Raw genomic sequence first — 13893 nt, 5'->3', positions numbered from 1 at the left:
ACTTTATGCTAAAAGGGTGCGTTCACGTGTGGGTCTGTCGAAAATGAAGTACCAGAGTGCGGGGGTACTGGCAATGAGATGGAATAATTAAAATTCCACTAAGCTGGGTGGTCGTACATTTAAGAAATTCAATGAAAACAGTACAACAATTGTTTTGTAAAAATTGGCCTTATTTTGAATTGAATTTCAGTTAATCCTCCGAAAGTAAGTGTAGGTTTGTGCCTTTGCTTAGGCCAATTGGAGTCAGCTGCAGTACTGCATGCCACTCTCCGTATTGGACTTTCCTGTTCGCCGCCATTCCTCCACTTCTTCTCCTCCGCGTCTTGCACTCTCATTCGTCTTGTCAGTGGTCGTTTCGTTTTGTACGTGGTGTTCTTACCTTTGGCTACCCTCGATACTGGTCGCGACTACGTCTCTTTGTGCAACTTGGAACACAATTCAGAATTTGCGCTGCCGGAGCTTCCCTTCGCCGGGCTCACGTAAAAGAATTCGCGACGAATTTGTTGAATTATTTCACGCGCACTGGCATGTCCGAGATGGCTACAGTGAATCTGAACGGAAAGAAAAGTCCAAATTTATTGGCAAAGGACGGGAGCAATCAGTGGGTCAAGCTGAATGTCGGCGGTAAATGCTTTCTCACAACCAAAACAACGCTTTCGCGGGATCCCAACTCGTTCCTGTCGCGCTTGATCCAGGAGGACAGTGATTTGATATCAGATCGGGTTAGTATCCGGCAACTTTATAGGAAAAATGAATCTAATTAGGTTGTGTTGCCTTGCAGGACGAAACTGGAGCGTATTTAATCGATAGAGACCCGCGCTACTTTGCACCGGTACTAAACTACCTGCGACACGGCAAACTGGTCCTCGACGGCCTATCGGAGGAAGGCGTTCTGGAGGAGGCAGAGTTTTATAACGTTACGCAGCTAATTAGTTTACTTAAGGAATGCATTATGCAGAGGGATCAGGTGAGTTTGAATTTCCCATTTCTACTATGTCAAAGCCGTGGGTTGGGAGCAGTGCGTGAAAATTTCACTGTGCCATCCAGTGGGATCGCACTCAAGCGTGAACAAGTGATATGGCAATAAAGCAGAGAGGTTATGTGCACCTGATAGGCGGGGGACATGATTCAACCCCATAAATACCATTATCTGAATGATATCTTGGGCAAAGCAGTTTTGGACTGCTGTTTCCATTGTCGGGCGTTTCTCCGATACCTTAGTTAGGTGTCGGTCTGGTCTGCTTTTACGTACGATTCCAAAATTGTCGCTTAACATGATGAAGTAGGCACTGGTTACTGGTTGCGATGTCAGTATTGTGAAAACTCTTCTAAATTTGCTTCTCTCGAACTCGGAGTTTGTTCCGCGGTCTGCGGTATCAACGTTGTCACTTATGGATGAATTTTTGAGCCACTGAATTTTCTACAAGAATCCGTTTAAGTGAATAGTCTCGTCTTATTCGTTAGGGACTTAGTTTGAGAGGGCACATCGTCCTCTTCAGCTCAAAGTTGCATAATGGGTCTCCTGCCCAGACACCGTTCTTTAGGTGCTTACGTAGAGAACAATGAGTGATACGGTTATCAGACCAGTGTTCCAATTTCGATTTTATGCAACGGCAGCATTTGTTGCATTGGCTTGTTTTGATTTGCTTGAATTATTTCGATTTTATGAATCACTCCGCGTCCCCGAGAGTAGACTGCTTCAGGAATGCTTTCGCTGGCGTAATATTTCAGTCACCCGCAATGACGATATAGTTGATGTTAACGCTAACATCACTGTATTCTTGGAGATAAAGTGATTTAGCGGCATTGCTTGAATTTTGGATTTAGTAAACATGGATATCCTGCTTTTTTAGAGGTCCCGTCATCAGGGTCATAAAGAGAAATTCGGGCCTGGGGTGAACAATTTTGCGAGAAAACATGCCCCGGGGTGAAAATTCTGCATGTTCCCACACATAATAGTGCAGCCAGAAATGAGATGGTCTAACGTCTCTACCGCCGAACCACACATTCTTCACTGATCGTTCTCCATTCGCTCTTTCATTCATCTCTTTTTATAAGCTCGGGTGGCCGCTCTGAATGGCAAACATAAATCCTCCGCCTGAGCAAAGGGGTTTTCATCTGTTCGGTAAATGGAAATAGACAAATGACTGCCAAAAGAAAGTCACGTGTTGCGGTGCATTGCCGATGGCAGGTTCATCCGCTCAACGCCAGAGTTTGAATGATGCGTCCGGAGTTTGGACATAGTAGTATGTATCCGGCGCTAGATGTTTTCCAGATCGGTCTTCGTCCATGGCAATATTCTGAATGCATAAGCCAGCATTCTTCAGATCATCAACTCGAGCATGGGTTCCTTGCAGAATTCCTAGGTCATTCCGGTCATAGTTTGGATGAGGATGTCACCAATGATATGCCCTGCGTGCACTCGTGGTGACCCTTGCGGATGGCTTGGATTCGATATCTGTCTAAACCAAATTCCATTCGATTATCACGACTAAACATTTTTACTATTCGTAACAGACTCCCTAAGTGGTTCATCAGTAGCATACAACTTAATGTCATCTAAGTACCTCGAGTGTGTCAGCTCGCTCTTAGCTTGTAGGCCATGTTTGATTGCGAAACCATGCTCCCTAGCATCATAGGGGGTTGAGTGCCATACGGAAGCAAAGAGGACTCAATGAATGAATCCCCCTGGAAAATAACTCTTCGTATACGGATGGGCTCTGAAGTGTAGATACCCTCAGATTGACACACTGTCAAGGTGGTATGCCACCCTTCCACGACTGTCGCCAAAAACTTTATTAGTTTCGGATCAATGCGATACAGATGTAGAACATTAATTAACCAGATGTGCGCTATCAAAAGCCTTGGCGTAATCGATATTCCAACTAAAGAAATTTCTTTGTCCTCTAATTGCCTGTCCTAAAACTACCGAGTCGGTAATAAGTTGCGTTTAGCAACCCCTCAACACAACTCGGCAGCTCTCCTGCTGCTCGGACAGAATGTTCTTGGTTTCGAGGTGCCCAATGATCCTTCCACTAATAACTTCGATTATTAATTTGTAGATGTTTGATAAAAAAGTGATCGGCCTTGTTTCTGCGTGGTTCTGCATCGTGTCCTTTTTAGGGACACAATAGGTAACTACTGCAGTGAGGAAAGGTGGAAATTCCTCAGCCCGACTAATGACCGGGTTTATGCTGTATACCAACCGACTATGTATACTGGCAAACTTTTTATACAAGAAATTCTGCACCCGATACAAACGAGGGCCCCTCCACTTCTTTGAGCTTTTTATGGCTCGTCGTACCCACTTTTCGGTAACATCCGCAAAATTCATACCTGCGGCATGGCTGGCGTCTTCTAAGGCAATCCATTCAGCATGCTGGGTGGGTAATCCCCAAATTGCACCCCGATGCTCCTTTGCTTCCGTTACCTTAAACTGTATTGTCTGGAGGCTCTGTTGTGATATTTTGAGAGATCTGAAAAAAATCCGCTGGTTCTTCGCATACGTTGCATTCTGCACACGTCTGAGTGATTTTCGTCATACCGTCGCAACCGACTGCATACGACAAATAGTTTCGGCTTTAGTGTGTCTAGAATTTCAACTACGGATGTCTCACTGGGAATAGTTTCGGTAAACCTTCTGCACGTTTTTCTTCACTCGTCTGCTGGCATTGCCGACTCTGGGTCACCAGTTTCCTCGATAACCTCAAGTCGAACACGCTGCGTGATGATGGCCGGGATTGTGTCGTTACGAATAAAGAAGCGGTACTGGTCTGCAACCCGCTGCACAGCCACGTGCGGGAAACTCTCGACGAATCTCTGCAATAGAGCGCAGTAATGTCTAGTAGCTGCCGCTGCCGTAGTATAGAGTATAGAGATTCATTTTCTTAGTCTATTTTTTGCCGTCTACCTACATGTTGTATAAGTAGTCGTCACAGATTGTGTCGAAACAATTACAGCTGGTCATCGTGGCGCCTAGGTGTCGAACCGCCCCAAGATTAGCGGTTTCGACATCGGGTTGAATATTACGGGAGCCCGACCAGCTCACCGTCAGACGACTCCCGCCAGTTATCCTTATCGGACCTTAGGTTTTCCATCTCGTCATTTAGTGGATTTGCATTTTATACCTAACGGGCAGGCGTGGTAACAGCTTACTCAGTGAGTACTCTGCAGTTCCTGCACTTTCCTCACCTACCTCTGAGATACTGCGGTGGCCTACAGCCATTCAGACTGAAGCTATCTTCCCCTCTTCCTTTCATAACCGGAAATGGCGAAGTAATTATTATTATTAAATTACTTCCGACCTCTGAGTCCGGAAACAGGAGCAATGTAATATAATTTATGGATTCTCGAATGAAACAACTTGAATTTCAAAATTGAATCATGTTGTATTCACGGTTTGAACGCAACTAATTACAATTCCGCTTGTTAATTAAAATATTATCTACATCGCAGGGGAATTGCGGGTGTGCATTTAAATAGTTCGTTCCTCAAATAAATGTGTTTTGGGTAAATTTGACGCCCTAGATGTTATCCGATCGCTGGAAAAGATCTCTAGTTTTTGGAATATGGAATTGGATCGGGTGGCTCTTCGAATTGAGGTATGGTGTGAACTGCAGGTTAATGCTGACTTGGGGAGTGTGATTATTGGAGCAAGGGTAGGGATATGTTAACTTGTATATAACATCAGTAGACCCAGACTTTTGTATATTTAATCAAAGAATAAATCTTTTGTTGTTCAAGACTTCTATTTCTAATTTCTGAATATCAAATACTAGGAAACAGAAATTACAATATATTAGACAAACTGGTTATTCTGAAATTAATTTAAATGTGATGCTGACTCTTTTGGGTCGACTCAGCTAAGTGAGTGAGTCGAAATGGGTCGACTCCAAAAAGAGTCGTATTTCCTTCTCTATACACTCTATACAACCCCTAGGATACACCCCTAGTTCCTGCTGTTGAAAGTTTCTTCGAAATAAATGAAAAGCAAGTAAGATTATTGCTCCCCAACGATACGCCAGGTGTTGATGTGGTTGGTGTAGAAGGGTCCAAAGTGGTAACCAGCCTGTTCTCTGTCTTACGAGTTGTTCTTTGATGCGTTCCAGAATAATTTTAGTTATCTTGACAAAGGCAGGAAGTCCGCCAACCCTCCTGCAGTTGTACCACTCCAACCCTTAAATATCTTAACGAGGAAAGATCTCAGATTCAAGATTTACAACTGTACAGAGGCTATATTGAATAGTTCCGCAGGAAGCAGACAAGACGCATTGATGGCAGAAATGATTTCACTGTTGTTAGGAAGAGCAGTCTGTATCTGCATGATACGGTGACTAACCATTTCATCTATGACAATGCAATACAATATTGACATTCACTTTTCCATGTTCATGGATCTGCTTACAAGATTCCGCATTCAGTCAGTTCCCTTCGGGACATGACCGACAGCTTGTGCTAGAGGAAAGTGCACATTTGATAGCGGTCCAATGCTCATTAATATTCTTTGATAAGCTGTTCAAGATGTCTGTCGACAGGAAGATAGCTTTCCCTATGCGAACGAAATTACGAAAGCGGATAGTATTGAGCTCCATAGGTTGAAGCATCTACGAGTAGATTGAACACAATAAACAAGAGAAGGCAAGGAATCATCAAGTGATGATCTCGCTCGAGATCAATGTCAACACGTTTCTTGTTTCGCAAATCTAGAAGGCAACTCCTAAATCTACTGCTTTTCGCAATTTGACATTCAGTTGAAAACGACAAGTGGCAGGCTCTGTTCTAAAATAATGTGCTGGTAATTATAAGGCCGTGGTCATCTTCATTTCGATCTCCAATACCATGTTGTTCCATCAAATGTCCAAGCAAGGTGTTATTAGGGCCTATCTTGGCACTCATCTACCACGAATGTCAACGTAATGTCATCTTTAGAAAGCCTCTCATTGACTACATTGCTCATAGAAGGCCACCTTCTCCTCTGTATTGGAAGTCTCCTTTGCTGTTAAATTGTTTTTAATTTTGCTAGAACATCACTGCCCTTGCAGGCCCCTGAAGGCTTACTAGAGTACAATAATACAGTTTCGCAAGAGAGATTGGAATGCTCCCACCGTATTAGCTCGCCTAGCCACGAAATGTCTAAAGTGTCTAGAGTGCATCGCTAAAGTTACAACAAGGAAGTATTATGGAGAGCTTTCGATTCCGTTGCCAAGCAGCGTTCGCACCATCCGATCTCAAATGCTTGCCGAAAGGAAAAGTTCGTAGCTTTGAGGCATGGAAAAGTTTCCAACGCTTAAAGGAAATTTGGTATTTGCAGATTGTTAGTTCACATGTTTCTATCCCTTCCAGTCGTCTTTGGCGATAAGAATTTGGACAAATTCGCAATAGTGAATTCACAGTGAAGTCACCAGCGGGGAATCAACTTTCCGGCTGAGAGTAAATACTATAGCTCGGATGAGATTTCCGTCTTTGGCGGTGAAATCCTTTGCATTTAGCCAGACTGTGCATTCAGACCGATCTCAGTAAATGTAAAACTGCAATTATTTGTAACTCATCTAATTGCACGATTGTAGTGTTTATCTTATCCGCCAAGACCTGGATTTAAAAAAGAATTTTAAGAACAAATAAATTAATAAAAGAAATTTAAATCATTTTAGAAATTCATTGTGAAATTTGATTGTGTAAAATGTAGTTTAGTTGATTTCTTTAAAAAAAACAGTCAAATCTGTCTAATTGGACCACTGACGGGACCAAACAAAATTGGTTCGACTAGCAGGTGGGACTTTGATTACTTGTTAACAATCCAATCTAAAGTTAAGGCTTCTTATGATCTGTTAAGGGGGGGGTAGGGTATTTAATTTTTTTTTTTTTTCATTTTTTTTTTATTTTCGAAATTCAATCCGTAATATCTGAAGAATATTGTGTTAAATTTTCAAGTCAATTGGAGCAAAATTGACGAAGTTATGAGTATTTTTATACCTGCCGGATTTTTGTACCTATACCCGAACCAACCCCAACGCCCCGAGCTGAAGCTGAACGACAAACCAAAAAAGGCTGGATTCTTCGTAGGCAGGAGCAAAAAGATGCATTAGACATCATCGATGATAGCAACATGCTCTATGGACCTGGCATTGATGACTCAGTGTGAGGTATGTCGATAAAATTCGCTTATAAACGTTTTAACTAGATTTTTTTGTGATTAAAACTTTAAAGCGTTTTTCCCACAACTCACGTTTTCAAAGTCGGTGCCCCTCATAACTCCAAAACTACTGCACCGATCCTTTTGAAATTTTAAACACTATTTCTGTACATCATTTACGAGGTAACGCTGTCGAGTTTTTTTTTTTTTTATTCATAATTTTGATTTTGCAATAACAAATTAGCCGATTTTTTTCCACAAAATTGTGTTTTTCACTTTAAAGTGTTCGAAAAAATTAAAAAAAATTGAGAAAAAAAAAAACTCGACAGCGTTACCTGGGGAAAACTATTATCTAACGAATGAACTTTGATTTTTTGATTTCAAATGATCCAGCACCAAGTTATGAGGGGCACCGCAATTCAACTTTTTTTCGAGACACGTCCGAACAATTGCTGCCATTGCCGTATTTTTTAATATTTCTTTGTAAAAATTTGATGAAACATTCTTCGAATGTCATACTTTAATGTACCATTGGTTGAGTAAATAAATTTTAACTGTGTCGTTAGAAAAAAAATCACAAAAACATGGCTTTTTTTGTACGATTTGACCTTACCCCCCCCCCTTAATCAATTGGCTGCAGCGAACAAGTGTTTTTTGGTGGGAAAAATGCGACGCTTGGTAAATGAATATTGACGTGACAAGGCGTGTTATCAAGAAAAAGGATAAATTTTCGTTTTGGCTGTGTCAAATTGTACCATCTACTCTTTAAAGAATTGGCTGTTCTGTTACTTCGCCAGGTTATCCCTCATAACGACTCTCTCTCTTTCGCCAATTTCCCTATCAATGTATTATACTTTTCATTCATCAAATGTAATACCTTCTCTGACAGCGCTTTATAAAAAAAGCCAGTCTCATCAAGATGGTAAATGTCCTTCAATCCATATCCATCACATATTTTTCAAAGGTTTCCTTTAAAATTGTAAATTAAATCTGAAGGGACATCTTTCGCTCTGATGTTAATTGTTTTAAAAACGATGTTGTAACGTCCCTTGCAACACTTAAGGTGTCCATTCGACGCGGTGATATCGGTGATATCCAGTTTCTCGGTAATTTGTAGTGCTTTGTGTTGCATGCCTACTCGAGATATAGGTAGACCTGTCTACCCCGATTGTTTCAAATTTTCAAAATTTTCCAGTCTTTTGTATTTCTTCACCGGATACCAAGATCCTATGGACTTTTGCTTATACGAAATTCTTCAGCTAGCTAGTGATATTTGGGAATAAAACAACTATGTGTCTTAATGATGAACGAAACTTTATTAACTTTTCGGATAAAACGTATCTACAGAACGATTTACATGACGAGATAAAGTGAAACTGAGAGGTGCTACGGAGATCTCACCGTTTTTATTATTTTAAAGTGTTGACGCTATGTCTAGCATTTACTCGTGGAAATGAATTTTTTACTGCATTCTTGCATTCCGAAGTGAGTGTAGAATTTCGTCAACGTGACTTGTTTACATCTTTTGTATTTGTATTATTGGAATATCCATAATTAGCTTTCTTTCTCTTCAGATGCTTTTATCATCTCAATTTTTTTTTTCGATAGTCAATTCAGAATAGAAGCGTTTTCCTATTTTTCATCAAAAAAGTACATTCTTGCACTAACTACAAGAATACCGAATCCAATTTGGATACGTAATTATCGAATAAATAAAACAAAATAACTGAACAGAAAACTTGACATTTTGTGTGCAAATATATGCGCATAGGTACATAGTACACCATTTAATCTCCAATAGGAAAAAGTCTGTTGGTCCGATTTTTTAGTAGCATTTTCATAAGCGCATCAGGATTTTTTTCTACTAATCCTTGACTCGATGATAAATTCTTTATAAATCTAGTGAACTTTCGAAACTTTGAGATTGCATTGTATCCTTGATAGCACTATACATCCTACGAAGTTCTCGTGCTATGTATAATCGAAAAGAAAATGCTTTGTTCACCGTAAATTAAAAATTGTAGATGAAATTTGTTCGGCCGTGCCAAGTTGAAAAAAAAAAAAAGCGAAAAGCTGTGTAGCTCCCATTTTTTCCTGCATTACTTTCAAAATCAAATTATCATATGTGCAATTAAGGACCTTCATTCGACTTGCTGACGATATCGACATCATGGGAAGAACGACCCGAGATGTACAAACTGCCTTCATCCAGATCGAGCAGGCGGCGCGAGATCTTGGGCTGCACATCAATGAAGGCAAGACAAAATATATGGTGGCAACGTCAGCACCGAAGACGAATCAACCAACAACATCAAACCGCACTGGTCAAACACGAACAAGAATAAGGATAGGAGAATACAACTTTGAGACCGTTGACAATTTCTCCTATCTAGGGTCAAAAATCACAACCGATAACAACTACGATGATGAAATCCGCGCACGATTGTTGTCAGCCAACAGAGCCTATTTCAGCTTACAAAGACTGTTCCGCTCGAAACGTCTCACCATAGGGTCAAAGCTCTTAATGTACAAGACTATGATCTTGCCAGTCCTTATGTATTCCTCGGAAACTTGGGTTCTTAGCAAGAAAATTTGCGAACTCTTGGTCGCGTTCGAGAGAAGAATCCTCCGAAGAATTTTGGCCCCCTACATGAGGGTGGACGATTCCGTAGCCTATACAATGACGAAATCTATGAGCGATACCATGACCGTTCGGTTGTGGATAAAATCCGGCTCAATAGGTTACGGTGGGCGGGTCACTTAATCCGTATGGATGAGGATGATCCCGCCCGGAAAGTTTATAAGGGCAATATCTATGGTAGAAAAAGAAGACGAGGCAGACCCTGCCTAAGATGGAGCGATGGCGTAGGTCAGGACGCCAGACAGCTTTTAGGGATATCGAATTGGTGGACCTCGGCGCAAAACCGGGATGTCTGGAGTTCCTTATTAAGGCAGGCCTAGACCGGATACCGGTTGTTGCGCCGTTGATGATGATGATAATGATTCGACTTGCTTCACAAATCACTTTATTAATACTTTTTCTGTTTTTGGTTGCTCGGCTTTTTTTTAAGGTACTATTGCGTTACTGACACTTTTGTTTTTTCGAGTTCTAATCGTACACCCTGACGATTTCGACAAATGATAAAGTCACAAGACCGAAGTCACGATAAATCCTATCCTTTGTCTAAGTCACTGTCTTTTCACTTTAATGATGGAAAATTTCATTCATTTATATACTACTCTGATCAAAAACTAAGGTGAATTTGTTTATAAAATGTAAATTCTTTATCTATTCTTCCAAATCAGTTTCATCTCCTTCAAAGTAATCCCCGTACGGTAAAACGCACTTTTGCCAACGCTTTTTCCAGTCCTGGAAACAGTGGAAATAGTGTTTTTTCGTTATAGCCTTCAAGACCTTCGATTCGGGTTTTATCTCCTCAATCGTGTCAAAACGGCGTCCCCGCATTGGCCTTTTCAGTTTGCTGAATAGCCAGAAGTCGCACGGAGCCAAATCAGGCGAATACGGTAGTTGCGGAATGATATGAGTCGAGTTTTTGGCAAAAAAGTCGAGAAGAATAATGCAAAAAATTAAAAAAAAATTGAGCGATTTTGGCACCAGTCGAGACTTGACGTGTTTGAGACACAAAACGTCCTTCACAATGGTTTGGGCTGAGCGAAATGATAGTCCAATATTATCAACGGGGTCTCTAAATGTCAATCGACGATTTTCAAGCACCAAACCTTTGATTTTTTGGTCTTTCTGGTCGTCCAGGGTGCGGTTCGTCTTCAATGCGTTCTCGGCAAGCTTTGAACTCGTTGTACCACTTATAAATATTTTTTGTGCCACAGTTTGGTCACCAAAGGCCTTCCGCAATATTTCCAACGTGTCCGCACAAGAATATTCGTACCGCAAACAAAATTTGATAAAAGTTCCTTGTTCAACAAAATCACGCATTGTAAAGATCGAAAAATTCACTTTTGGTTGTTTACAAAAAAAAGTGTAACTCGGAGATAATTAAACCTTTTGACAAACAGACGCCTGGCAAAGGTTATAGACAGTCCTACCAACCACCCTCCACCTTTTTCCTACCAACAAAAAAAAATTACTTGCCTTCCGAATATCCGGGAGTTTTAAATGACGATTTCACCTTAGTTTTTGATCATAGTAGTAGATTAGTGCGCCTCATACATATGCAAATAGATAAGTTTAATATAATTGTGTTTTGTGCCCTCTTATCCTAGTTTGCGTGAATTTTAGATTTAATAAATATACATCTACATACACATATTGACCTCCTACGTTCCTGAGTCCAACTAACCAAGGTTCTTGGATTAGTGTATCTAGACCTTCGGCATTATTAGCCAGCTCTGTGGTTAGAGCGCCAGGCTGTTGTACGGAAACGGTCGCTGGACAAGCTTCCTCTTGTTTTCACTTATTTTATAACTCCACTTCGTCTTTCGTGACGGTGGAACCATGATTGGAACTGTTTTCTCCTCCTGCACTACATGTAGTTCGTGAATGCTCTATTACCCTTTCTGCTGCAAGTTTTTCTCCGTCCTGCCCTTAACCTAATTTTCTTATCTGTGTCATGATCCTGTAGTGTAATCTTCATTTTTTTTTAGTTTTTTAGCTTCCATTTGTGGTCTCACTCTCACCTTTGGTTGGAGTTTGATTACCGTTTAGCTTGGAGTACCCCTACTATGGTAAAAGGCTTCGTTTAGAACAGAGGCTATCTGCAAAAACGTGGGTATTTGGCTCAAAAAATGTAATATTTTCTCTAGAGAAAAACTTATCGATTCTATCGTTAAAAGGAAGTGGTCATGAAAAATCAATATTAACACTCTCTTGTCATCTGAATTCCTAATTCCGGTCCATGCCGTTTTGTTAAAAGTGGATAACCGTATATATGAAGTTAGAAAAGAAGGAAGTATAATTCCGGTCTACAGTTCATTTACAAGAGTTTGCAAAAATATTAATAACGCCTTAGATGACATGTAGGGTTTGCTATTCCGGGATATATCTTCAGAAAGAAATCAATTGCCTGTTCTGAAAACTGAAAAATCGTTCTTTCACTATGCACAAAATTACGTTAGGAAATAATTATAGTTGCATAGAATTATTGCTCACTTGTATTAATATTGATGATTTTTTTCTTCCAGAGACCGACGTTAGACAAGAAGCGAGTGTACAGAGTACTGCAATGTCAAGAAAACGAACTAACTCAGGTAAGTACATCTTTCTAACGCCAATTGTGAACTGTAACTACTAAAATTTCCTTCTCAGATGGTCTCAACAATGTCAGATGGTTGGCGATTTGAGCAACTCATCAATATCGGAACTCAATACAATTATGGTTCTGAGGAAAACGCGGAATTCTTATGTGTTGTTTCGAAAGAATGTCATAGTCCGCAAGTTGGTCGAGAACAGGAGTCAAACGATCGAGCTAAAGTTTTACAGCAGAAAGGTTCAAGAATGTAGACACGATCGAGGCTCTAACGCAGCTACTATGTTGCGAGAGGAGTAGGAGAATACGCTAAAATACACATTGAAGGGTGAAATTTTCAAAGACGATATAATATAAATATTGTTTAAGTCCGGTGTATAGCGAATTTCTAAAGATATATTTTTTCTGAGGCGAAAAACAAACGCATTTTTTCATTTTGTATAAAAAGTATTCTCTTTTCCAAACACGATGACATTTACAAGAAGACTCCTTCCCTTCACATTTATTTATTTTCTACACATACAAAACGAATTGGAGAATGCAATATGATTTTAATAACATTTTTTCGTGTATATTACCAACACATACAACGGTATACAGTAAACTGAAATATCACTGCAAAAAATAATTTATTTTGTATGTTTCGTACACCAAAACTCATCACGGAGTGAATAAAATACTAACGTCGCGCATCAAGCAACAAAAAGAGATATTTCGTTTTCCTAACACAATCAGTTTTTTGATAGAGATAGATATAAATAATAATAAAAAGTAAGAAGTTAATTTTAGAGAGAAAAAAAAACAAAAAGTATAATAAAACGATTAACAAATACAAATAAAAACTGTATTATACAACAAACAAAAGATTGATAAAGTGAACAGTTACAATGTAAAATATACCTAATAATCAGTTATTGCGTTAGGACGAAAAAATGAAAAATATATAAAAGAGAAGTTAGATTTTGAATTTATTTAACCAAGAGCAAAAGTAATGATTATTATAATAACCAATGGTGTTAACTGAATTTGTTTCGAATTTAAGAATGATATTTCAATTATATTGTGATTTATTTCAAGTTTTATTGAAATATTATTGAAAAAATACTTCGATGCAATATGTGTTGTTTGATTTCATCATTTCTTCCTGTTATCGCTTGGTTTCTGGAATCATATTTCACACAAATCTAATCGTTAAAGATTGGGTTTCAATTTCTTTAATTGCTCTTCGTCTTCGCTAAAATCTTATTTTGTTTTGACTTCCAAGCTATCTTGACATGTTTGATATATGGAGGGATGTCTATTAATCCGGGAGATCAGGATTTGATGTTGTATGTTATTTTATTTTAAACCTAAACCTTTCGAATACGCCAAAAACGGTTCCAAGTCACTTTCAGAAAAGAGGGAGGATGAGATTGTGGCTTAGCAACTTTCAAATTTCGATTTTTTTCTTGCTACGGAAACGTTATCCACGCCTCAAATAGGAATGGATTTATCAGTTATGACCTTTGGTTATCGGACAAGATAGGGTTTTAGATA

At 39.5% G+C, this 13893-nt stretch overlaps 1 protein-coding gene across 1 annotated transcript; it reads left to right on the top strand.

The window, feature by feature from the left end:
• Nucleotides 1-303: 303 nt before the first annotated feature.
• Nucleotides 304-13472, top strand: LOC119657793 (BTB/POZ domain-containing protein KCTD5). Its single transcript, XM_038064877.1, has 4 exons — nt 304-722; nt 782-967; nt 12293-12358; nt 12417-13472. The coding sequence occupies exons 1-4, from the start codon at nt 528-530 to the stop codon at nt 12609-12611; spliced, it is 642 nt and encodes a 213-aa protein (XP_037920805.1). The 5' UTR covers nt 304-527; the 3' UTR covers nt 12612-13472.
• Nucleotides 13473-13893: the final 421 nt, after the last annotated feature.

Source organism: Hermetia illucens, chromosome 5 (assembly GCF_905115235.1).
Source record: "Hermetia illucens chromosome 5, iHerIll2.2.curated.20191125, whole genome shotgun sequence".
NCBI lineage: Eukaryota > Metazoa > Arthropoda > Insecta > Diptera > Stratiomyidae > Hermetia > Hermetia illucens.
Note: the sequence above shows the minus strand (reverse complement) of the source record. Positions and strands in the feature narration are given on the sequence as shown.

Excerpts from the sequence above, each read along its gene's own strand:
- LOC119657793 (XM_038064877.1), top strand. The coding sequence starts at position 528 with ATGTCCGAGATGGCTACAGTGAATCTGAACGGAAAGAAAAGTCCAAAT. Across the intron at positions 968-12,292 it reads GCATTATGCAGAGGGATCAG|AGACCGACGTTAGACAAGAA; the intron begins GTGAGTTTGAAT and ends TTTTTCTTCCAG. Across the intron at positions 12,359-12,416 it reads AAGAAAACGAACTAACTCAG|ATGGTCTCAACAATGTCAGA; the intron begins GTAAGTACATCT and ends TTTCCTTCTCAG.